This window comes from Tenrec ecaudatus, chromosome 1, assembly GCF_050624435.1.
Source record: "Tenrec ecaudatus isolate mTenEca1 chromosome 1, mTenEca1.hap1, whole genome shotgun sequence".
In the NCBI taxonomy this organism is placed as follows: Eukaryota; Metazoa; Chordata; class Mammalia; order Afrosoricida; family Tenrecidae; genus Tenrec; species Tenrec ecaudatus.
The window spans coordinates 197,884,712-197,911,946 of NC_134530.1; the positions used below are offsets into that span (position 1 = coordinate 197,884,712).

Below are 27,235 nucleotides of genomic sequence, written 5' to 3' on the forward strand. Positions count from 1 at the left end.
CCCAGGGAAGAGGTCACATGTGGATCCTTGTAATCAGTTCCCCCTTTCCAACCCACTCACCCTCCACTCTCCCAGCATCGTCCCTCACACCCTTGGTCCTGAAGGTATCATCCACCCTGGATTCCCTGTACCTCCAACCCTCATATGTACCAGTGTACAGCCTCTGTCCTATCCAGCCCTGCAAGGTAGAATTCGGATCATGGTAGTTGGGGGGAGGAAGCATCCAGGATCTGGGGGAAAGCTGTGTTCTTCATCGATACTACCTCACACCCTAATTAACCCATCTCCTCTCCTAAACCCCTCTATGAGGGGATCTCCATTGGCCGACACTTGGGCCTTGGGTCTCCACTCTGCACTTCCCCCTTCATTTAATATGATATATATATACATACATATATATATATACACATATATACACATACATACACACACTTATATCTCTTTTTTTTTTTGCATGATGCCTTATATCTGGTCCCTTTGGCACCTCGTGATCGCACTGGCCGGTGTGCTTCTTCCATGTGGGCTTATTTGCTTCTGAGATAGATGACCACTTGTTCACCTTCAAGCCTTTAAGACCCCAGACACTATCTCTTTTGATAGCCGGGCACCATCAGCTTTCTTCACCACATTTGCTTGTGCACCCATTTGTCTTCAGCGATCCTCTCATGGAGGTGTGCAGTCAATGATATGATTTTTTGTTCTTTGATGCCTGGTAACTGATCCCTTTGGGACCACTCGATCACACAGGCTGGTGTGTTCTTCCATGTGGACTTTGTTGCTTCTGAGCTAGATGGCCGCTTGTTTATCTTCAAGCCTTTAAGACCCCAGTCACTATCTCTTTTGATAGCCGGGCACCATCAGCTTTCTTCACCACATTTACTTGTTCACCCACTTTGGCTCCAGCCATTGTGTCGGGAGAGTGAGCATCATAGAGTTCCAATTTAATAAAAGAAGGTATTCATGCATAGAGGGAGTGTTTGAGTAGAGGCCCAAGGTCCTTCCGCCACCTTAATACTTGACCTATAAACATAGACACAAAGATCTATTTCCCCAACCTCCTATATATATTTGCATGTACATGTCTTTGTCTAGACCTCCATGAATGCCTAGAAATTTTAAAATGGAAATTATCTAGATTATATTTTCCAAGTAAAAGGAATTAAGTTAGAAATAAGTAATGAAAAGAAATCTGGAAATGTCCAAATAGATGGAAATTTAAAAACACGTTTCTTGAAATTCATGATTCAAAGAAGAAATCTTAGAGAAGTTGGAAAATGTTTGGGATCGAATGAAAGGAAAGCAACATATCAAAATTAGTGAGATACAGTTTAAAGGAAAATTTGTCAACTGAAAAACTTGTATTATATCTAGAACAAGACAAGGATGTTCATTCTCTGCTTTTTGAAACTTTATTGTGAATTGGGTGATGGTTTACATAGCAGACCATCTGTTTTGCATTCAGCAATTCAGACACATTGTCTCATCTCATTTATGGCATTCACTTCAGTGTAGCACCATCCACTTCACCTCTTGGTTTCGTCTCCACTCCTCCTCCTCTTCTAACCTTTGAACTTTGCCTGTGAGTAAATGCTGCCCCCTTGATCTCAAAGGATCAATTATTCTACGGTGTGTGTTATTAATAGTGTTTTTATTTACCTCATGGACCTGTTTATTGTTTGACTGAAAATTGAGCCATGGGATGAGTTCGTTTCAGGCCCACAGGGTGATCAAAGACCATAGTCTTACAAGTCCACCAGTCTCTGTCTGACTAGCAAGCCCTGGTCTTCAGGATTTTTACCTTTGTTCCATATCTTTCTCCCACTCTATCCAAGACCTTGCTCTCTCTCAAGACTGTCCATTCTTGCCGCTTCTGTTTAAAATTGGTCTTGAACTGGAGGGTCTTATCAGTGCAATAGGACAAAGAAAAGAAGTAAAAAATATTGTTAGTAAGTAAATAACCAAGTATGCGGGAAATCCTCCATAATGTATAAAAAATTACCAGACCTAAGGGATTTTAGGGATATTTGTTATTGTTGGGAGACATCAAATCAGTTCCTACTCATACTGTCCCTATTTTACAACAAAAGGAAACACTGCCTGGTCCTGCAACATCCTCTTATTTGTTGTTGCAGCCACTGTGTCAGGCCATCTCATCAAGTATCGTCCTCTTTGTCACTGACACTCTACTTCACCAAGCACGATGTCCTTCTCTGGGGACTCGTGTCTCCTGAGAACATGCCCTGAACAGAGACGTGAGATAGTCTCACCATTCTTGCTTCTCAGAAGCATTCTGTCTGTACTTCTTCCACGATAGATTTGTTTCTTTCTCTGAAAGTCAGTGGGTCTTTCTATATTCTTCACTAGTGCTGTAATTCAAATGCACCGATTCTTCTTTGGTCTTCCTTATTCATCATACAAATATCACATTTATATAAGGTGATTGAAAATACTTGGGTCAGACGAGGTTTAGAAGCAACCAGTTACTAGACATCAAAGAACTAAAAATCACATCAGTTGGTGCCCACCTTCCTGATATGATCACTGAAGACAAACGTGTGCATACGCAAATGTGGCGAAGAAAGCTGATGGTACCCGGCTATCAAAAGATATAGCATCTGGGGTCTTAAAGGTTTGAAGATAAACAAGAGGCCATCTATCTCAGAAGCATCAAAGCCCACATGGAAGAAACGCACCAGTCTGTCTGACCACAAGGTGTAGAAGGGACCAGTTATCAGACATGAAAGAACTCAAAATCTTATCAATGGGTGCCCACCTCCCTGATAAGATCAATGAAGACCAACGTGTGCATAAGCAAATGTGGTGAAGAAAGCTAATGGTGCCTAGCTATCAAAAGACATAGTGTCTGGGGTCTTAAAGGCTCAGAGATAAACAAGTGGCCATCTATCTCAGAAGCAACAAAGCCCACATGGAAGAAACACACCAGCCTGTGTGACCACGAGCTGTTGAAGGGACCAACTATCAAGCATCAAAGAACAAAAAATCATATCATTGAAAATGTGGGTGAGGGCAGAGTGGAGACTCAAAGCCCATTGGTAGCCAACCGGATACCCCTTACTGAAGGGTTGTGGGGAGGAGATGAGCCAGTCAGGGTGCAGGGTAGCAATGATGAAACATATAACTTACCTCTAGTTCTTAAATACTTCCTCCCCCACACTATCATGATCCCAATTCTACCTTACAAATCTAGATAGGCCAGAGGATGTACAGTGGTACAGATAGCTACTGGAAACACAGGGAATCCAGGACAGATGACTCCTTCAGGACCAGTGGTGAGAGTGGTGATGCCTGAAGGGTGGAGGGAATGTGGGATAGAAAGGGGGAACTGATTACAAGAATCTACGTATAGCCTCCTCCCTGGGGGAGGGACAGCAGAGAAGAAGGTGTGGGGAGACATCGGACAGTGTAATATATGGAAAAATAATAACAATTTATGAATGATGCAGGGTTCATGAGGTAGGGGAGAGTGGGGAGGGAGGTAGAAAATGAGCAGCAGATATTAAGGGCTCAAGTAGAAGGCAAATGTTTTGAGAATGATGATGGCAACAAATGTACATATGTTCTTGACACAATGGATGTATGTTTGGATTTTGATAAAAATTGTCTGAGCCCCCAATAAAATGAAAAAAAAATCCTTGTGTCAGGCATGACTTAGTTCTCAAGTGATATTCTTGCTCTTCAACACTTTAAAGAGAACTTGTGCAGCAGGTTTACCCAATGCATCACATCAATTGATTTCTTGACTGCTGCTTCCATGAGCAATGGTGTGGAGTCAAGCAAGATGAAATCTTTTATCACTTTGATCCTTTTTCCATTCATCTTTGATGTTACTGGTTGATCCAGTTATGAGGATTTTTGTTTTCTTTACATTGAGTTTCCATCATTACCAAAGGCTCCAGCCTCCGGTTTTCATTAGCAAATGCTTCAGGTCCTCCTCAATTTCAGCAAGCAAGAGTGTGTCATCTGTATTTTGCAAGTTGTTACTAAGCCTTCCTCCAGTTTTGCTGCCACATTCTTCTTCATCTAAGCCAGCTTTCCAGATTATTTTCTTAGCATACAGATGGAATACGTTTGGTGAAAAGATACAACCCCAATACACAACTTTCTTGATAAACTATGCAGTATTCCCTTTTTTGAATGTCTGCCTCCTGGCTCATGTACAGGTTCCACATGACCACAATGACATTTTCTGGAATAAGAATTCTTCTCAATGTTATCCATAGTCTGGTATGATCCATGTAGTCAAATGCCTTAGGATAGCCAATAAAATACAATAAATTTCTTTCTGGTGTTCTCTGCTTCCATCCAGGATCCATCCGACATCAGCAATGACATCCCCAGTCCCATGTCTTCTACTGAGTTCTGCGTGAATTTCTGAAATCTCCCTGTCAATATACTGCTTAAACTATTGTTGAATTATTTTCAGCAAAATTGTACTTACTTCAATAATAATGATATTTTTTGATAATTTCCCCATTCTGTTTAATTTTTCTTTGGAATGGGTATAAACATAGGTCTCTTTCAGTCAGTAGACCATGTAGCTGTTTTCCAAATTTCTTGTCATAGACATTGAGTGTTTCTAGCGCTTCATCAGTTTCAATAGCTAAAACATTCCATTGGTTTTCCAATTATTCCCGGAGCCGTATTGTGGCTAATGCCTTGATTGCAGTTAGGACTTCTTCCTTTAAGGACCGCTGGCTCTTGATCCTATTCTGTCTCTTGAAATGGCTGGGCATTGTCCACTTCTTTTTGGTACAATGATCGTGTATTAGTTCCATTCTCTTTGGATAATTCTTGTATTGTTCAATCCCCATGGAATTCTTGAAGATTGCTAGATTAAAAAATTAATATATAAAAATAGAGCATATTTCTATACATTATCAATGAATAAGTAGAAACAATTAAAAAAGTTAGATTCTTCAAGTTGTAGTTACATAATCTGGTATCAATTTGGGATTTGAGAGGATTAAGAGTGAAGGGGTGGAGTCTAATTGGGTCATAGCCAATGAGGCCTCTGTGTGGGCCTGGCCTTCTCCTGAGAATTATGGGAACTCCCGTATTTCTTCCTTGGCGGCAGAAGGCACACTCTCTCTCTGCTCACTCCCTGATAAATGCTCTACTAACAAGACACATGGCACTATGCTGATAGACCCTGTGCCCTGGGAACTGGAGGTGGCACGTGGAAACCCCTGCCAGCGCCACTGGATCCACAAGACTTTGCACCCACTGGCCTGCGATCTTCCTGCATTCGGTGTTATTGCACGTGGTTCATGAGTCTGAAGAGAACTTTATAGATTGGTATTGGATATATGGGCTAATATCGGACTTAAGGATTTGATCTGCTCTTGTATATAAAGCTCTTTCTTATACACATATGAGTGTTTATGAATTTGTTTCTCTGGTTTAACCAGACTAACACACTTCATTTTCAATCACATTCACAAAGCATACAATAACAAAATTTTGAAGTACTTGCACAATGAGAAACTAAAAATATTTTGACCCAAATGCATTGATGTGCCATGCTTATTGATTTGAACACTCAGTATTGTTCATTTCATTTCTTTCCAAATTGATGAATAAAGTCAATAAAATTCCAATGAAAAATTCCAGCAGGATAGACCAGAGGATGGACACTGGTACAGATAGGAACTGGAGGCACAGGGAATCCAGGCCGGATGATCCCTTCAGGACCAGTGGTGAGAGTGGCTATACCGGGAGGGTGGAGGAAGGGTGGGTTGGAAAGGGGGAACCGATTACAAGGATCTACATATAACCTCCTCCCTGGGAGACGGACAACAGAAAAGTGGGTAAAGGGAGATGTCGGACAGTGTAAGATATGACAAAATATTTATTTTTAAAATATCAAGGGTTCATGAGGGAAGGGGGAACGTGGAGGGAGGGGCAAAATTGAGGAGCTGATGCCAGGGGCTTTGGTGGAGAGTAAATGTTTTGAGAATGATGAGGGCAATGAATGTACAAATGTGTTTTACACAATTGATGTATGTATGGATTGTGATAAGAGTTGTATGTGCCCCTAATAAATGATTTAAAAAAATGGAATCGTAGATTTGACAAATGTATTAGTGTAATGGAGAGTACTTTGAAGGTGATAAGGCTGTTCTGTAAAAAAAAATTTGAACACATAGCTTTGGGGAAAAATTATTTTTTGGCAACTGTCTCATATTTTGCCAACAAAGGGCTATATACATAAAATATTAAGAACTCATATAATTCAATAATAGAATAAATTAAAATGTCAATGAACATGGACACATGTGAACACACTTTGCCCCCAAAAGGATGTACAGGTAGTGAAAATGACCATGAGGAGTTACCGAATATCGTGCATTATGAGGGTCATTGTGTTAGTCCAGGTTGACTAGAGAAACTTCAGTGACACTCATGTATGTATAAGAAAGAGCTTTATATGCAAGAGTAATTATATAGTAAGAGAACATCTCAGCCCAGTCCAGATCAAATCCACAAGTCTAATATTAGCCCGCAAGTCCAGTACCAGCTCATAAATTCCTCCTTGGACTCATGTAGCCACTCACAATGATGCTGAATGCAGGAAGATCATAGGCCAGTGGGTGAAAAGTCTTGCGGATCCCATGGCAGTGGAAACATCTCCTCGCTGGCAAGGGTCTCTCTGTGGCTTCAACAGGAAGGGAAGCAGAGAGAGAGTGTGGTCTTCCTCCAGGGAGAAAGAGAGGAAGTTCCCAGAATCCCCTTGAGAAGGTCACGCCCACAAGGAGGCATCATCAGGCTGTGACCTGACTAACTGGCTGGACTTCACCCCATTCACCCTAAATAACCTCAAATTGACATAAGATATGTAACTACCACAGAGATGAACATTAAAACCACAATGTTATATAGTTACATGTCCATCAAAACATTCCAACACCCAAATTCACTGCCTTCGAGTCTATTCTGACTCATAGCAACCCTGCAGGACAGGGTAGAACTGCCCAAGACTGTAAATCTTTACTGGAGCAGAAATCCTCATCTTTCTCCTAAGAAGCGGTTGGTAGTTTCAAACTGCTGACTTTGTGTTAGCAGTCCAATGCTTAATCCACTGTGCCACCAAGGAATAACTAAAATTAAAAGCACCAACATTAATAATTATTGATAAGGGTATGAGGCAACTAGAATTATCACATTTTGCTGATGAAAATGTAAAATTGTACATTAGTTTATAAAAGAATTTTTGCAGTTTCTTATAAAGTTAGACATAAACTGTATTTTTTACCAAAAGCTTGTGGCTTCAACATTTGTTTGCAATTGCTCCCTCACTGTGGGAGATATTTTCGTAAGTGCAGCTATGCCAGATTTTTTTTTAAACCTATCACTGTAAAAAAATATTTATTAGGCTAGCATGTTTACATATGATGCTGAAATCTTTTAGGTAGTTTTTTCTAGCTAAATGAAAACATATGTCCACATACAGACTTGTACATGATGTTCCTCAGAGCCTCCTCTCAAATAACAAAAATTGGATGGGACACAATAGTCCACAAACAGATAAATATATACAGAAAATGATTGCCAATGGAATACCATTCAGTAACAAAGAAGAGTGAAATTTTGAGATACATAACACCATAGATAAGTCTCAAACTTAGTATGGTAAGTGAAAGAAACCAAACCATAAAAAAGTAGATATTGTTTAATGCCAATGATAGGAACACTGCAAATAAGGCATATATCGACAAAGAGCAGCGCTTTGGTCGCCTCAGGCCAGAGGCAGCATGAGATTGGCTGGGAAGGGCAATCAAGGCTGATGGAAGTATTCTAAATCTTAATTTGGGTGGCCACATGAGCGTAACCATTTGTGAAAACGGAAAGGTGATCCCCTTAAAATGAGCTATGTAAATGATACTTCAAGGAAGGTGTGCTGGCACGTAGAGGTTCTCCTTTTGAGGGGCAAAATCTTGAAGCCAGTGAAGAAACATTTTATTAAGGCATGGGCAAGGTCTCCACTTTTTAAAGGTCTTTCTGTCAGGCCTTCCTTGGTTTCTGTTTTCCTGTTGAAGTTGTGATGATGGAGTGTTGTGGAGAAAAGCGGGATAGTGAGGAAAGACAGGAGTTGTGGGATTATCCAGTCCACGAATGCTTACTGAGTGCCTTATTTGTGCCAGACATGTGTTAGGTACCCAACATGTAAAGCTAAGTAGCAGTGGACACTGATCTCTAGGAGCACACGTCTCCTGGAGCTCACACTAATGTATCCCATTGGAAGTGTTGTGCAGCCTGATAAAAGTGTGGACAACTAATCAGGCAGCAAGAATTCACTCTCCTTACTGTTTAGAACTGAGAAAGTGACATTTGAGTTCACTTGTAACATTTTATACTAAGATCATGGGAACTGGAGCTAGACAGATGGAGGCTGAAATTCTGGCTACGAGTAAAATGGGATACTATGAAATGTATAGGAAATCAAATACTATGGACTAGTGTATCACAGTGTCAGGCATGGTCCAGCTCAGGAAATGATAGCCTTGTATTATGGAACGGCTAGTCTAGCTGCCATAACCAAGATGCCCACAAATGCAGATGGAACGTCATTCTGTCATAGAAATGTCAACCTCTGATTCCCATAACATAAGAACCCAGGACAGCACCATTTCCCAGGCAGTGGGAGGAGGAAGGAGAGATTCAGGGCTGAGAGGTCGTACTTTGCGATGGTGACCTGAATGTTGCTCACATCGCTTTCTGTTTCCATCCCATTGCTCTGCACGGAGTTACCCGGATACCCAGGCAGCAAGGAGAACTGGAAAATGTGCTAAATCTGGGAGGTTTTATTTTATTTTTTTTCTGGGAGGTTTTATTACCCTAAGGAGGAAGAGGAGACTAACAAATACCAGAGGGTAGTTAGTGGTCTCTACTCCAGTTGTTATTATGAGAACAGCGATAATTGCTACCTAAGCAAACAAGAGGGGCCCCGGTGGAGTGGCTCAGTGGTTAAGTGTTTAGCTACTGCACAAAAGGCCATCGGTTCAAACCTACCAGTTACTCTCGGGAGAAAGGATTTGTCCACCTATTCCTGTTCAGGTTGCAGCTTGGAAAATCCTGCAGAGCCATTCAGCTCTGCCCAGTTAGGTCCCTGTGAGGGAGAATTGAGTTGGCACACATCTATGACCAACAAAGAGGGGAGACTTGGAAGACCATTTTGAGTAGAAGTAACAGCATAAAGAAGGTATGAAAGGGCACCGTGTGGAGAGGACTGGGAGGCTTAGTGATGTGTGAGAGTGGGGTGAACGTAGCAAGGCAGAGGGGAGCTAGCATGAAAGGTTCGGGGGAGTATTACCCCCGTGACCAAGCAGAGGGCTTAGTAACTTGGCTACTGCAGTAGTTGAGCCTTTTTGGTGGCGGCTGCTACGGAGACTATTTCAATTTAAAGTGACTGTGTGGGACAGAGTGGATCAGAGGGGAGGACAGGGGGTTTACTACTGATGGAAGGATGGCCATTGATTTTCTTCTGTGGGAGCCAGAGGTCACCACTTGGACCCGAGGAAGGGGCTTACATGGTGAAGTGCAGCCAGAGAGAATCACAAAGAGTTTAGCCCTCTACCTTTTCTCCCAAAGGTGGATAATGGTGGGGAGAAGGAGACTGTTACTTTGGTTCAGAGCTTGGACTAAAGAATTTGAGGCTTTTAGAGTTACTACTGGTGCTACTCGAATGGGTTCAAGGTCTTGCTTCTCAGTCTCAATTTCCTTTGTGGTTCTGTGAGACCAAACATGACACTCTGCTGTGCTTGGAAAACTAGTCTTGCCAGATTTGAATTCGGTTACTATAGCACACAGTTTGTATTGGTTGGTCCAGTTGGAACTAGAAGAGAATCTAAACAAGTCTGGAAGTTTTGTGTTATGAAAAAACCCACTGCCCTCCAGTTGATTCTGACTCATAGTGTGCCTATATAGGGCTAGGGAGGCAGTACCTTTTTATGGGGCCACATAGCCTCATCTTTCTCTCTCAGAGCAGCTGCTGGGTTTGAACTACCGCCCTTGCAGTTATCAGCCAAATGCCTACCCATTGTGCCACTGTCACTACCAACCTTCACCTAGGCACATTTGGAAGCTGGCTTGATCAGGTAAGACCTCAACGTTATTTGGACCTACCTGATTTCATGCTCTTTTATCCTGGTCATAATTTTATGCATCCTAAGCACCTGGAATTCCTCTTCAGGTCACCCAAAAGTAAGGCCACACTTCCTTATTTTTGTCCAGACTGAAGTGGCGAAGTGGAGTGAACACATAGAAATTGTGACTGAGTCTGATTAAGCCTCACGGCTGTGTAAATTATTTTTTTCCAGTTAATTAACAATCAAAATCTGCCTGGTGACCAGATTCATTGTAAACCACAGATAATAGGAGCCAGGAGCCTGAGGACTGAAGTCACGTGAGCTGTCAATCACAACTCCCTCCATCTCTCTCCAGAGCAGAGGCAAACGCAAAGATGCCCGCGAGCACTGTGATATGTTCCATATGCCGTTTTAAAGAAAAGCCTTAAGAGACAGCCTTGCAGATAGCTGTGATTATGTCACAGGAATTCCCAGATGTGAATAAGAAGTGAAGCGAATTGGCCATGCCATCTCCCCCACCCCCCACCCCTTGCCCAGCCCTTGTTTCCTGCCGCATCGTTTTCTTCGTTAAATAATTGTTTAGTCAGCGTTGGACAGCAGGGCGGAGGAAGCACGGTGGCCACCGCAGAATGTGGAGGAGCCGGCATGGGGAGGAACAAGGGAGGCAGGAAGAAGCTGACTCTGAGCTTTGCCAGAGAGGCCACTGATAAGGAGGCACACATTTCTGATAAGCCTCCGGGCCCTTCCCCTGCCGCCCTAGTGCAGAGTTACTGTTTCTCTTTACGCTTCAGAGTTAACAGAACCCCGGATGGACATGGTCCTATTCCATGAAACAATTTGAAAGACCGTGCCGGCAGGGGCAAAGGGACTCAGCTTTGTCCTGGGCTTTCAAACCCAGACTCTGCCAGCCACAGTTGTGTGACCTTGGGTACTTCCCTTCCCTTCCCGGAGCTTCAGTTTCATCTGACTGGAGAACGAAACCTCACTCGGGCCCGGAGCTCTCTCATGACACCCTGCCCCTGATCTGTGACTTTGTCCTTACACGATTTGGCTTGTGAACCCCCTAGCCAGTAGGCAGATTAGGAACGCACACTTATTTATTGTTTCTCCTGGGGCGTAATGATTCGGCTCTAGCTCAGCGAGGGCTAAGGACCTTCTGTTCCTTCCTAATCATGGACCAGTGCTGGATGGGTCTGAACAACGCAAGCATGGTGTCCCTGGAAGGTTGCCATCTTGTTTCAGTAAACTGGATCGGTCCCATGCCCCCCCCCCCCAAGCTAGGAAGTCAGGGGTGCAACTTTCATGTTGGCACAATGGTTATTGTTTTAAAGGTCTGACTCCTTTCCACGTTGGTCTGTCGGAAAGAGCAAGGTCCATTCGTAGCAATGAAAAGAGAAGTGGGGGGTCCTGTACACACTGAAGGAGGGGAAGAAAAGAAACTGCAGCCCACTTGGAATGAAATGGTGGTCCAGAATGAAATGCCCCTCCCTCCCCACAGACAGACTCTGAAATGAACCCCAACACCAACCGAGGCCTCGGGCCCCACATTCCAGCCGCCCCACCCTCCAATTTGCTGGTATCAAAATTGAGTCATTTCACAGATTTGGCTACCAAACACTACGTGTGAGGGGAAGTCAGATAAAATGGGCCGATTAGACTAGAGCCACATCTGTCAATATTCCCACCCTTCACCTCATTGAACACCCAACCGAGGAGCAAACGCAGAAACTCTGCAGATGTACACAAGTCATTTAATGAAGCCTTTGAAAGTGAGGGGACAGATGGCTGGCAGCATTCTGCAGGCCTGATGAGAAATCCAGGCTCCATCCTGCAAGGGAGATTTGCAATCTTAAGGAAAAGTATGGTCAAAATTCAGTCACTATTTAATACACGCTGGCCAGGTCCTCGCCACGGGCAGGGTTAAAGGCACTCCTGAGTCTGGCTATGCCAAGCACGTTTCAAACGTAAATCAAATCGAATGTGATTTTAAACAGCCTCACTTCAGCTAAAGTTATTTTTGATTCACTCCAAAATAGTTCAAGGGTTCCATCCTTAATGGACTGTGGAGGTTCAATGCAACAACCCCTGTCATCTCTTAAGCCCAGGCCTGCGAGACACATTCTCCACGGGAGACTCTAAGAGAGCAGGGTACAAGAGAAAACAGCCCTGGAGAAAACAGTGTAAAGTTGTGTTGTCCCGGTAGGGTCCACAAAAGGTATACGGGGCTGTCATTGAAGACACGCATGGTATCTTCCCCTACCGATGTGAAACATGGCCGGTATCAGTCGCCTTGACTGCATTTGATTGGAAAACGTCGCTCTGCTGTGGCAAGCTCAGTCTGTTGCTGGGGTAAGGGGCGGATGCCTTAGCATTCTCTAAGTGATGGCTTTGATTTCTGTGTTGTATAAGCTCCGAGCACACAGGCGCACAATATCTGCTCGAGCGTCAGAGTAGGGAAGCGGCATTTCTGGATTGCATCAGTTAGTTTGCTTTGTTCATCTGGGGCGTTGAGTTTTGGATCCCTCACGGGGCAGCTTTGCCATGCATGTCCCAGGTGTCCACCCTAAAATGCGAATCCGCTCTAATCCAAGGCACAGCAACACCTAGCCCCCCCAAATCCACCCTGGTGAACATGGGGCTCGTGCTTAAGTGCAAGCACCGCTTTGGGGAGATCTCAGAGATTGAAATCAGGGAAGGAACAACGTCGATGGGAATGAAGACACTGCCTTGCGTTTAAGTTTCTTGGAACACAAAGCTTCTTGTGCCTAATTATTTGAATAAATTGGTGTGTGGCTGTCCAGCAACAGCAACTGTGTGTAATCATGAAATCCAGCTCCTATAGTAAACGAATGAAAGAATCCCTGGGCAAGAGAAACGGCGCTTCACAGGATGTGCTCCATCTGAGAATCGTGTTTGCTTTGGTGCTGAGAGGAGAGAGCAGCCTAGAGAGAGCTGCCTCCCGCAGCAGCGTGTTTGCTTGAAAGCGACCCTCCCCCACTGGGACCTGTCATGGTCCTGTGGTCCCGTAAAGTGGCAGGAACGGGATAGATTCGACTTCTTCTGGAAAAAGACAAGATTGGCGCAGGCTGCTTTTCACCTGAGATGTCGACGGGCCCATGTGTTTGGACATTTGTTGGCATGGCTTTGTGCACGAACTAGTATGCTCAATGGACTTCCTCACCTGCCTTCACCTTTGGGATTTTAGGGTTTTGCATTCACTTCATGAAGAGCCCTGTGATGGATTCTTTTGAGGTCTCAGATTCCTGGAAATTCAGATTTTTCAACATGTATATGATGCTGCTTTGCAAAGGGAGCTTTGACTACTAAAGTCGATATTGTATATCATGTTAAGTAGAGTGCAGTGGTGACGGCACGGGCTCTGGGGTCTGGACAGCTTCACGGAAACTGAGCTTGTTTCTACACCGCTCTTGGTCTGAGCTTCTCAGGAAGCTATGCTGAGGACAAAACGGGCGCTTCTGAAGTGCCAGGCCAGGCCGGACACTGTGAATGCTGACTGTGGCGAGCCTGCAAATGTAACCACAATATGCAGAAGTTGTTATTGTGGGGGCCTGTGGGATAGCTGTGACCTGAATCAGCGAGTCTTCCTTGAACTCAAGGGTAACAATTAGCCTGTGGCTGTTGAACTGTTTGATGCCCTCCTGGTGGTTTTTACATTTGCCCTCATTTGGCCCATGAAAACCAGAGTTCACAGACATGTGAAGCAGTTTTTGCTCCTGGGACAGTCATGTGATTTACAGTTTAGTCTCATTTTAAGCTTCCAAATGACATAATCGCCAAGTGTTTCATTGTAATAGAGACGCCTTCAGTGAAAAAACAAAACTAAACAAACCACACCTCCTATAATCCCCTCTCCCTCTCTCAGAACTCAGAAGCCTTCTTTGTGATCTCAGTCTCTGTACTGTTTAGCTATTCTTTCCCTCCTTCCAACCTGTCTTTGAAGATTTGTTACCAGACTGCCCGCCCGACTGGAGAGCAGGAAGGAGTCCAGCTGTCTTCCTGCTGCTGGCTCTCTGTGCTGAGCAGGAATTGCTGAGCAAAGAGCAGCATTTCTCCAGGGCTGTTCTCCGGGGCAGCCCAAACTCAGCCTGGGGAGTATTCTTTTTTCTTTTGAATTATTATTATTGTTGCTTAAAAAAAACCCAATTTCTGTCAAATATTGTTATTGAGTGGAAAAAAGTACACCAAGTCTGAAGTCCAACTGGACTAGCTTTTTCGAAGTATCAGCTTGAATAAAGCAGGGAGGCCTTGTACTTCCTTAACATCTGCATTTAATGGGAGACAGTTGCTCTCAGAGAAAGCGGCTCTGACAGCGCGGACACAATTGTGCAACCCTGCTTAGCCTTTGAGCGAGGCGGTCCAGAAGGAAAAGTTCTTGGAAAACAACTGCCCAATTATTGTCATTTGTTCCAAAGTGTGTCAAAATGATGAAAGCCCAATCTCTCTTTTAAAAAATAACTTTAAAAATCATTTTATTGGGGACTCGTACAATTTAAATAACTTTTTATTTGCATTATATGCAGGCTTATATTTTAGATCATCAAATGCTCAATCTCTTGTTCCAGTGGGTATTTTTAAAATGTAAAGAAAATAAGTAGGGAAAAAAAGAAAAGTTAAAAAAAAAAGATCAAGCTTTTAAAAATTTTTAAAAAGGGAGCAGTGTAGGAAATTAATAATAGCTGGTCCTGTTGTCAAAGAATGTGCAGGGTAAGCCGAGGAAAGCGGTACCCAGAATAGAGAGTCCAGAGACTGTTCGAATCCCAAAGGGACCTGATCTCTGAGCCTCGGTTGCATTCCTACACTCTAATATGTTGACCTACACCTGTCTGTGTAAACACAAGCATGATTTTAGTATGACTGCGAAATGATCTCACATGCCCTCTTGCCAAGGATAAATGCTGCCCAGGAGTGGGAACCTCTCTGTATGCCATGCTCCTCCTGGAGTCCTTCCTGTCTGTGGCCCAGTTTCTGTTTCCACACAGGAATCCCTGATTCTGGACAGTCTCTCTCTCCATTCTCTCTAGGAACAGATGAGGTGCGATCACTCAGACGCACTCGTCACCTTTGAGAAGGTGCATCTCAACACTTCCTTGGACCCTCGTCTCTGTACCTGCCACGGTAGCAGTCGTGATTAGGGAACTCAACTACCAAACTGGGATTGGATGCTAGAGAATTGGTGAGCGTATTCAAACCCCAGCTTTACAAAACACAGCACACTCAAAGTTGACTTCCATCAGAGGGCTTCTGAATAGTCAAAATGTAGCCGTCACATCCAGGAATGCCAAGGAGCTACTATACTAATGTGCTGTCTGCTTGACTTCTGAATAGGGAGTGCAGAATACAAAACTAAGTACAATATGCGAGTGACCCACGGTGATCACAATCTTTCAATGCGTAATGTGAATCCCCTGGCTTTATAGGAAAAATAATTGAATGCATATTAGTTTTGCTTTATACTTGTAAACGATATCCACAGTCTTATTATCCTGGAAGCCCTGGTGGTGTAGTGGTTACTTGTTGGCTGTAATCCACATGGTCAGCAGTTCAAGACCCCCAGCAGTTCTTCAAGAGAAAGACTAGGCTTTCTACTCCCGTCAATAGGTACAGTCTTGGAAATCCACAGGGGTCGCTATGAGTCAGCTTTGATTCAATGACTGAGAGTATTAGCCGCTACTCATATTAGAGGGGAGGAGACCGAGACTGAAAAAAAGTGGTTTGTTCCGGGGTTACATAGAGAACTGACCGTAGCGTCTCGATTCATCTGGCTAGAATTTCAATGCTTATTAAACTTGGTGGCTCGGCACCAACTGTGAAGCAATGGCTGTTCTTGATAACCTTTGAGGTAGAAGAGTTGAAGATAGAGAGAAAGCAAAATAAAACTGCCTCTCTGGACAGGACCTCGCTCAGCTCATTAGGGAGAAGAATGAGGGCAGGAAGAGGTGGGGGTAAAGAAATGGCAGAAAGACAAATAATCATGGGAAGAGCCTGGAGCTGGGACTATGCCAGACGTTTTCAAGATTAGAAGAAATCCGAGTTGGGTTTAAAAACCCCGAAAACTTTCTTCAGGTAGAAGCAAGAGTTTATGTGTGTAAAGAGAAAGACAGCCCCCCCCGAAAAAAAATACTGCATTGCTAATAAGTCTGTTGGAATCTACAGGAACAGAAGAAAAGAGTGATCCTAGAAACAAAGAAATACCAGACCATTCCAGTAAGGCCCTGCATAGTTAACACTTTCCCTTCTAAAATAGTGACCGAGAGGACAACAAGGGTGCCAGTCAGAGGGACGTCTTGGATATTGTTTATTATCATAGGAGGGAAAGTAAACCAATAAAGTTCAGATGAGTTAATCAAATGAAGTCAAGTCTGGGGATTAATAAACCATATACAAAATTCATGAAAATAATTTTTAAAGGTATGTTTCAAACATGATGATTTTTGGTAGTAATGATGGTTCATTTCTATCAAATGGCAAGAAAAGACACTATCACGGTCCATTTTTGTGTTCTTAGATGGTCGCTTAATACTTAGGCTTTCAAGATCAGTCCACGAAAAGAGGCTCATTTACGTGAAGTGCAGAAGGGTCATTAGGATGTGATGCTGTCAACTGGGTTCTTTCTTATGGCCATGAAAAATATTATGACAACCGATTATTTTTGAAGGAACAGAAGAAATCATTTATTAATATTACATATTAGATATAGTATATAATAATCATACTGTTAGTGAATGTTTTTTAGAGATACAGACTTTAGAAATACAAACTTAAAAATAAATTTACTTAAGGACATGGATAGCTTTTAATTTATCATCATCATTGTCATTAATTATCATTACCAACTTTGAACTGCTGTCAAGTTCTTCTAACAAAAGAAATGTATAAAACCTCATAAACATTTATAAATTTATACATTTTAGGTATTTAAAAAGTTTTCTATATAAATTAGGTGAATGTTAGAGAGTACCAATAATCCACGTGCATTTTATTTCAACTCATCCATTGCAGCCACCTCAGTGCACACTTACTTTGCTTTCTCCTGTGTTTTCTGCCTCTCTTCTTCCTTCTTTCCCAATAATGCAGGTTTTGTCATTGGGCAGATGCTACTCTATTGACCGTAAATGGTTGATTATTTTATTACAGAGGTGGGTCCAGTTCCAGGCCCACAGGGTGACTAAGGGCCGGCATTCCCAGGGTCCTGCTGAATCTGTCTGACTGAGATTTAACTTAACTTTGTTAACCTGAAAAAACCTTCAACTTTGTTAGGGGCCTGGACTGGAAGGCAAAGCTTTACAGAGACCTTTGCCATCTGTAAATGAACCCATTGTGTAAGAATGGTGTGAGGGCCACGTCTCACCTCCTCCACTTCGCAAGGGAAAGGAGCATCACACTCCATCGCAGCCCAAAGCCTATTTCCTATGAACTGAAGGCCAGACATGCCTCCACCCTCAAACCTTCTTCTTTTTTTTTAAAGTGGTTCAGCAATGAGCTTTGTTGGGGGGTGCCCTTGAGCCTGAGGTCAGGGTTCCCTCCGAGGACTCCATTTTGGGCTTCGCCCCCCTGCACCCTCAAACCTTGACCGGTTCTGATACCAACCATCCCTCTTACAGCACTCTCGACTTTTATGCTGTGTTCTAGGATCCACTGCCATGGCCACAAGTAATTCATAGACCAGACTCATGACTAGGGTTTGCTAGGGAAGTTAATAGGTTACAGTTTGGGATTAGAAGTGCTCAGGACACAGTTCTTTGGTCAGGAGCATTTCTGCAGGCTGTCATCTCTCTGAGCCACACAGCCCGTGGCCTCTGCTTTGCTCAGCCAATGTCACAAAGTTCTTTTAGGACTGCTGGTAAATGCTTAAAGTGCATGTAACACTTAAGCCGTAAGCCTCAGCCCGAAGGTGTTCAGTTCTTCAGAACGCCTATGTCCCATAATTAAGGGCAATTGGCTCCACAAAGGAGCGCCCTGCCCGCGTTCAGCGTTACTTGCTTCCCGGCCAGCAGTGAGTGAGCTCTGCTCTGACTCTGGTTCTGCTGCTGCCTCACCTGGTGTCACAGATCTCTGTCTCCTGCAGAAAAGAGGCGTAGCATGCAGGGGTCTCAGAGTCTAAAACAGTGCTCCCCAAAGTGGGTGACACTGCCCTTTGGGGACACTGGAGCCATTCAGGGGTGCTGTCAAAAGCAGATACTGACACTTTATTCTTGGTGATGGATTATATTATAAAAGTTTTAAATTAACAATATATTTGTTTTTCTGAAAAGGGGGTAGAAGGTTAAATAGGCTCAGGTACCTATGATCTAAAGCAGGGGTGTCAAACTGGTGGCCCACGGCCTGAATGTGGCCCCCGAGGTAACTTTTGTGGCCCACGATGCTCTGAAATAAAATGTAATGCGGGAATTGTGTGTATGGTATTGCCTTGATCTCCCCTAAGCGCTGTTTTCTTCATAAGTTCTGAGCCCTGGGTGCTGGAGCAGCCGTGTGGAGACCCTGCCTACGCTGAGATGCTGACACACTCACTGATTCCGCTTACCTCCTGTGGTCGGCATCATTGTGTGTGTTTTGTGAGATGGAGGAGGACTTTGTGGATCGGTGTCAGACACAATGACACAATGGCTAATGTTGACATTAGACTTGTGGGCTTGGGCAGCACTGGGTTGGGATGCTTTCTTAATGCGCACTTACCCTTTATGTAAAACTCTGTCTTATAAAATATGAGTGTCCTTGAATTTCGTTGCTCTGGTCTACCCAGACTAACCCATCTTCCTGTTCTTATTTTACTGCTTCATGCAGTAGAGACGGGATGCAATTGGCAACCTGTTTACAATGAGGAAAAAAATCCCTCCAAATGTTCTTTTTTCGGATCTGCAAACAAAACAAACCCTTTGCTTCAATTTTTATCAGATATTTGCTTTCATATACAAACGAGTTCCGTTTCCCATCCTACACCCAACTGACCTTAGCACCCAGTGTTGAAAAAAAAATCTTTGGGAAAAAAGTCTTTGGGTATGAGATATTTTAGGATGATGGTTCAAAACTGATTTCCAAAAGCACTTGCTTATCTTATGCTGTGTTAGGAGAATTGTAAGTAGCCCCAAAGATTCTGCCTCCGAGGTTTACAGTGGTTTTGGCCTGTTGAAGGCACCCTTGACTGGACTCAGGTTAGTGCCATTTGTCTGGCGGCTGGGAGCGTTGACTGTATATTACGGGACAAGAAGGCAGTCCTTCAGCTGTAAGATGTGCAGCGTGCCCGAGGTCCGGCAAGGTCTCCATATGCTTCTCATTTAGACGCCAGCAGAAAGATGGCTCCACCAGGTAAGCTTCTAGCTCTTTTAATGGAAATAGATGGGGGAAGCCTATCGTGTGAAATGAAAAGCAGAAAGATGGAGTAGAAATGTAGCTTCCTTTTAAAGCAGGAAAGGCGAGTAGTGCGTGTTCTTGCTAGGTGTCACCGCGCTGATTCTGAGTCACCGCGACCCTGTGCACAACAAGGGAAGCCCTGCCCGCCCTGCTCCAGCCTCACAGTTGCTCCCATGTGCGAACCCACAGTTGGGCACAGGTCTGTCCATCTTGTCTCGGCCCTTCCTCTTTTTTGCTGCCCCTCTACTTTAGCAAGCATGAGGTCCTTCTCCAGGGTCAGTTAGTAGGGTTACCTTTATAACTTGTGGGGATCAGTGAAAAGGAGATTGTTTAAAGTTTTAAGAGCGCGTTCGCACAGCATGAAATCAAGCACAGCCCCGTCTGAGCTCGGAGGCTGTGTGACTTCATAGGGCACAGGCCACCAAGCCTGCCCTGGCCATAAGCTGAGATGGGAGTAAAGGGGAAAAGACGGATGCGATTTTGTTTGCTTCCCCCTGCCTGTTGTCACCCTTTAATCGGCTCCTTCATACATCTCTCAGAGTGTAGCCGAGGGACAGGCGCTAGCTTCTCTCCACCAGGGAGGGACCCCAGAGGGAGGCGTCGTCCGACCAGTGGTGGAAGAGGGCCTGGAGGTCTTGGGACTGCCCTCGGAGAGAGCATGAACGTCGCCACGTCACCTTTCTAGCAGGACAGTCTCTGGCCGTCTCCGCACCTCACGTCAGCTAGCTGTAGAACGGCGGTGTGTGCCCGGAGGCGCAGATTAAAGACCGTGATGGGCATGACACAGAAGCCCATATATTGTCGCGTCCAGGCTCCGTTTGCACGAAGGTGAGGGCATCCCAGCCAGGGCGGGGGGTCTCAACATGCACGAAGAGCCTCCCAAGAGCCGCTGCCTGCCCGTGCCCTGCCCTGGTCCCCGAGTGCTTCGGAATTACCTCCTCCTCCTAACCGGGCAAGGGCCGTCTATGGGCAGTCAGTCCTCCATGGGAGCACACTCTAGCTCAGGCTCCACCTCTGACCACTTGCCAATTTTCTCTCACGCTGACATGAAAAATCGTCTGTGGGCAGACAGCAGAGAGAGAACAGTGGGCCACAAAGACATGTTAGACTTACAGACGTCCCCCTGTCCGCCTGGATGTTTCCAGTTTGTCTCTTTTATCCCGTTGCTTTTCCACGATATGCAAGGGCAGAGCCCCAAACAATTTGATGTTGTTTTTCAACTTTGTTTTGATTTATTTTTTTGTTTACAGTATTATCTCCAATAACAACCATGGAATTTCCTTTCCCACTCCTCCGGCCCGTTTCCATGTTGCCTGTTTGTTTTAATTGACTTTTGAGAGGGCCTGAAGTCGCCACAGACTTCTGCTCTGGTTCGTCCGTGCTGGTACGTGTCAGCGTCGTTCGGTGGCACGTCCGCTCGGAAGACCTGGCTCATGCACAGTCGAGGCTCTGCCCCGTGGCGCTCGGTGCAAGTGCGGGAAGTGCCTCGGGCCCCCAAGGACTGTACGTGGCTGTGGGTGTGATGAGCAGTTTGCCCACTGCTGCTCTGGGCACGTGGCTGCGCCTGCTCTCCCCGGCTTATAGGTGGAGCTCTGAGGCCCCAAGGCAGAGAAGGGACCCCTGTGCCGACTGGCTTGGTTATCTCCCTGTCCTTTACCAAGCCCCACTTGCATGTCCTTTTAAACATTCTTTATTGTTATTGAGAATGTACGCTGCAGAATCGCACCGCCATCCTCGTCTCTGCGCGTGCATTTCAGAGACACCAATGACCTTGTTCATGTGGGGCCACCGTTGTCCCCCTTCTTGGCTGAGTGGCTTCCCGTGGCTCAGACAGCCTCACTCACTGCCCACTGAGGTGCCTCTGCCCTCGGCCCAGTGACTGCGGCCACTTTGATGTCATGGAGCTCGACCTTAAAGGCACAGTGCTCCAGGCAGACCCTCCTCCCCAGTTAAGTCAGACTGTTGCTTAGGTGGAGGAAGACGTCAGAGGATTGTGAAGTTTAAAGTTGATTTAAAGTTTAAAGTCACCCTAGCGCAGTGGTTCTCAGCCTTCCCAATGCCGCGCCCCTTTGATACAGTTCCTCATGTGAACCCCCCAACCAGAACATGATTTTCGTTGCTGCTTCATAACTGTAATTTTGCTAGTTATGAATCGGGTGATCCCGTGAAAGGGTCATTCGACTCCCAAAGGGGTCGTGACCCACAGGTTGACAACCGCTGCCTCAGGGCATTTGTTTTGGGGGTCCACCAGCCTCCACACTCCAGAAAAAGGAGAATTTAAAATTCTGCTCTGCCTTGCTCCCCTTCTGATCAGCTGCCTTCTATAAACTATTAGGTCACAATGTTCTGTAATCTATTTCCATTTCCTTTGATTTGGGCAGTGGCATAGGTGAGCTTAAAAGCCGCTTTTGCAGACGTTTCCACATAAAGGAATCTTGTTGACTAAAGTGCGACGACAGTTTACCTATGAGAAGCTTGGGGGTCAAGTGTGAGACTGGGCCCCTCTGAAAGCTCACGGCCCACTAACTCAACGAAGAGAGTTAGTAAAGACACGTGGTAACCTGACTTTTACATTTGCTATTTCAAAATATCGGACCGGCGCTCTCATTTTGCTGGATGCTCACGTATGTGCGGACTGAGTGAATGGTCTAGTTCATCCCACGTGTGTCCCGTGCCAACTGTTGTGTTTCCCTGGCACGATTCCCCCCTCCCGTGGGGCGGCTTGGGTTCACTCTGCATGTTGCTGTGATGCTGAACTCTGTCTCACACCTGGAGACATGCTTGGTAAAGTGGAGGGGCAGAGAAAAAGACCCTCGACAAGACGGAGTGACAGAATGGCTCCAACATAACAATTGCGAGGGTGTCCCGGGGAGTGTTTTGTTCTGTTGAACAAATGGTCCCTACGAGCTGGAAACAACTAGATGGCACCTAATGACAACGGGGGTGCTGTGCGGGTGGAAGCAGAGCTTCAGACGAAGAGGGCGGCCTGGCTCTCTCCTTCCAAACCTCAGCTAATGAGAGCACTGGATCACAGTGTTCCAGTTATGAAGACGGTGCAGAACACAGGGGCAGCATGATTCAGGGGTCACATCGACTCGCAACGAAAACACATGAGGGTGAGTTAGAAAGTATTGCTACAAAAGTCATATGACTATCTTATTAAACAAAAATATCAAAACGTGAAGCCATTGTATGTCAACACATCCTCTGTCAGCGTCTGTGCACTCCCGGAGGCCTTTGCATGCTTCCCTGCAGCATTATGTACTCTTCAACTTAGAGTGTTGGCGTCCTTGAAGGGCGAGAATTGTGTTCCTTTGAAATGTTCTTTGACCTTGGGAACACAAAGAAGTCTGAAGGGGGCGAGATCAGGACTGTCGGCCATAAGGGATAAGGTCTCCCACTGGAAGTCTCATCAAGTGCATTGTCATGATGGGAGAAAAAAAAAATTCCCCAGCACAGCTTTCCTGGCTTTTTTCCTCTCATCAATGCAGTTTTCAATTTGCATAAAACTTCCTCAAAAAAGAAAAAACCCAACTTCCTCATAATAAGTCACTATAATTGTTCTGTGTCTTTTACACTTGATCTTAGCCAAAAGACCGAGAAGCAATTGTTCTGTGTCTTTTTAGAAACTCTATCAAGCACATATTTGGGTTCTCTCTCTCTCTCTCTTTCTCTCTCTCTCTCTCTCTCTCTCTCTCTCACACACACACACACACACACACACACACAGTTGACATAACCTTCTGAGCTGACTTCTCTGCCTTGAATTTCACTGGCCCAGTAGAACCCTTTGGAAGCCACTATTGATTGGAACCATAGTAGTAATACTTTTTGACTGACCGTATTCAAATAACAGTCTCTGGTTTTAAGGAGCTTATAAAGACTAGACGTTGAAGGTAGATCTGAGAGCAAGAAATGTCATAAATTTTTGCAGGTGATATGATAGAGGTATGCCCAGACTACATGGACCAGAGTGCCCGAAAGGGGGGGAGAGCTCTAGTCCCTTGGGGTGGAAGAAAGTGTCACAAAGGCTAAAGGTAACTGATCAGGGTGTGCTGGGCCATTAGTGTTGCCAAGTAAACAGAGTGGCCAAGGAGGCAGAATGGGAGAAAGGAAGTAGAAAAAGTCAGACACAAAAGACCTTGGAGGCCATTTTTTTAAAAACAATTTATTAGGGGCTCATACAACTCTTATCACAGTCCATACATATACATACATCAATTGTATAAAGCACATCCATACATTCCCTGCCCCAATCATTCTCAAAGCATTTGCTCTCCACTTAAGCCCTTTACATCAGGTCCTCTTTATTTTTTTCCCTCCCTCCCCTCTCCCCCCTCCCTCATGTGCCTTGGTAATTTATACATCGTTATTTTGTCATATCTTGCCCTATCCGGAGTCTCCCTTCCCCCCCTTCTCTGCTGTCCCTCTCCCAGGGAAGAGGTCACATGTGGATCCTTGTAATCAGTTCCCCCTTTCCAACCCACTCACCCTCCACTCTCCCAGCATCGCCTCTCACACCCTTGGTCCTGAAGGTATCGTCCACCCTGGGTTCCCTGTACCTCCAGCTCCCATAATGCACCAGTGTACAACCTCTGCCCTATCCAGCCCTGCAAGGTAGAATTCGGATCATGGTAGTTGGGGGGAGGAAGCATCCAGGATCTGGGGGAAAGCTGTGTTCTTCATCGATACTACCTCGCACCCTAATTAGCCCATCCCTTGGAGGCCATGTTAAGGAGTTACAATAGATTTAATCCCTAGAAAACGTTGTAAGTCTATAGAACATCATTGTCTGATTTTATCCTGAGAAGGGTACCTTTGAGAAGTCTACTACTATGGGGGGAGACTCCTCAGGAGAGGAGGGTGCTGATTTAGACACAAGGCGGACAAGTCATAGTAGAAGGAATGAGAAAGAGGTCAAGGAGGTATACACTAGAATTATATTATTTTTTAAATGTTATCTTCCCAGTAATTTTTGATTCAATCGATGCCTGGGAAAGTAACTCAGCCAATAAATGGCAAAGGACATCTCCCCCTGTGCCTCACTTACAGTTTGGAGACATCATTATTGTGGCATTCAACTGACTTTATTGTAATTAATTATATTGTAATTACTTGCTTACAAGCTTTTCTACCCTGAGGCTCTAAGCATCTTGAAATTGAAAATCATATTGGTTGTATGATATCCGCATAGAGCAGTGGTTCTCAACTTTCCAAAGACTATAGTTCCTCATGTGGTGGTGACCCCCAACCATGAAATTATTTTCATTGCTACTTCATAACTGTCATTTTGCTACTATTATGAATCAGGCGACCCCTGTGAATGGGTCGTTCTACATTCAGAAGGGTCGTGACCCACAGGTTGAGAACCGCTGGCAGAGAGCCTGGTATCAATAGTGCCCAATAGATGAATGAAGTGCCAAGAAATGAACTCCTCCTGATTTCATAACCATTACTTCTTCCATGATGTGGCAGTTATATAATCTAATGTCAACTTGAGGATATTAAGAGTGAAGGGGTAGAGTCTAGGCTGTCAAGCAGGTCACGGCCTGATGATGCCTCCTTGTGGGCATGGCCTTCTCATGAGGATTCTGGGAACTTCCTCTCCCTGTGTGCCTTCGTTTTCCTGTTGACAAGACATGTGGGAGCATCTCTCTGCTTCACTGTACTTTTGGGGAGCGACATGGAGACCCTCGCCAGTGCTGAGATACTGTCACTGCCATTGGATCCACGAGACTTTGCACCCACCAGCCTGTGATCTTCCTGGATTTTGCAACATTGCATGTGACTGCGTGAGTCATAAAAAGGATTTATGAACTAGTATTGGACTTAAGGGCTAATATCGGACTTATGGGCTTGATCTGGACTGGGCTGGGATATTTTATTAATATGCAACTACTCTGACATAAAGCCCTCTCTCATACACATATGAGTGTTTCTGGATTTGTTTCTGTAGTCAACCCTGCCAGGCCCACAGGGTCTACAGGCCACGACATGGAAATATGAAGCCATCCCTCAGGCATGCCTAGAGCCGTCCATTTCCATTTCTCCTCTCAAGGGACTGAGCAAGGCCGCGAGCAGGTGTAACAGCCAGAGGCTGCTTTTCATTTTCTTTAGAAGCTGTACCACTACTTCTGTTATGAAAATAACAGAATCTTTTCATCCAGAAGCCTGTGTCAAAAACCAGTAATGAACATTTAGAATACGAAAAGGGGGCCTCAAATGACCATTGGCTTCAGAAGTCTCAGTGTCCACATATCAGACATGATGCTTTGCTTTCACGTCCTTTGTAATGTTACCTAATACTTCAACCTGGCTCACACTTTGTTCTTCCACACAGACCCGTAATGCCTTCGGCCTCGCTCTTTCAAGATGGAGGGGGAAACTGTGGGAGAGACCGCTCACGTGGTGCCTAAACTCAGACTCCCTACCAAGGGAGACAGCGCTGGACACTGGCTGGCGGAAGATCATGCACGACTATGGGAAGTGTTAAAGACAGAGGAGGTAAGACAACGCTGCATGGCATAGTTGGAGCGCTGGTGGATTTGCTCCGTCTGTAATTCTTAGTTGCCAAGACCAAAGGTCAGCTGGACAAATCCTGATTCCGTGGCCTTGAAATGCAGCCAGGACAGAGGAACAGTATGTCAGCCCTTCAGACATTAGTAGCTCCACAGGGACTCGGCTGAAGAGTACCCCGGGAGAGGTACAAAAGCAAGGAGTGTAAATTGATGGGTGTGCACAGAGCTCGTAAAAAGGAGGGGCTTCTATGTCTACAGTCAGCTCCTCAGCCTCATGCGTCACCATGCAAACGTCATGACGGGGCCCTCCAGCTTGCCTTTGCTCTCCAGGCTGACCTTTTGTGACTCGTTTTCTCTTTTAAGTCTATTATTACAATTCATTTGAGCTTATATGAAATGTAAATGTGTGAGCCCGTGTGATTGAAGGAGAGAGAGAGAGAGAGAGAGAGAGAGAGAGAGAGAGAGAGAGAGAGAGAGAGAAATGAATGTCTTTATTCTCTCATTAGAAATTTTAAGTGGTACCATTTATTACTAGAAAACCCTGACTGTTGAATGAATCTGGGCTATACGATTTTATCTGCCGTGGAAAGGAAGTGAACACCGGAGGTTGTACACATGAAAGGAGTACCCGAGAGTGGTTCAACAGAAAGGAGTTAAAAATGGATGCGGAGGGAAACGTAACAGGGAGAGCGCAGAGCACTTCAGTCCATGGCGCCGTGACTCCCAGGACGACCAACAACTGTTTCCTGAGAGGCTTTGCCGTTTTGTCAGGATGGTCCAGAGTTTAGCTCTCAGTTTTCAAGCCTAGACATTTCATTTTCTCACACATGCAACTCCATCTATTTTGAGTATGAGACCATTACCAGTGACATGACTATTGCTAATTTCCATATTGCAGCTTGCTTCTATCACTTAACATTTTGTTATTCTTTTTTCTGCTTTCTATGTTGATACATGTATTTCGTATTCATTCATTTTAACTGCTGCTGATAGTCTATTATTCAATAAAGTCAAATTTACTTATCCAGTCGCTTCTTGACTAACGGTTAGTTGCATTTTTCTACTATACAATGGGCAGTGCAATACATATTTTTTTGGGAACATGTGCTAGAGTTTTCTCTAACATATGCACCTAGCAGTAGAATGCTGAGTTGGAAACTATGAGCACCTTGATTTTAGTGAATATTAATAAGGTGGCCTCAAAAATGAGACTTCAATGTATATCCCCATTAGCACTTTATG

The 27,235-nt window shown here is 44.7% G+C and overlaps 1 protein-coding gene across 1 annotated transcript in view; it reads left to right on the plus strand.

Annotated features, from left to right (window-relative positions):
* The window catches only part of RGL1 (ral guanine nucleotide dissociation stimulator like 1), a 337,768-nt gene that overhangs the window by 112,755 nt on the left and 197,778 nt on the right, over positions 1-27,235 (plus strand). The window contains exon 2 of the mRNA XM_075528264.1: positions 25,816-25,979. Coding sequence (XP_075384379.1) covers positions 25,848-25,979 — 132 coding nt within the window. The 5' untranslated portion in view covers positions 25,816-25,847. The remainder of the gene's footprint in view (positions 1-25,815; positions 25,980-27,235) is intronic.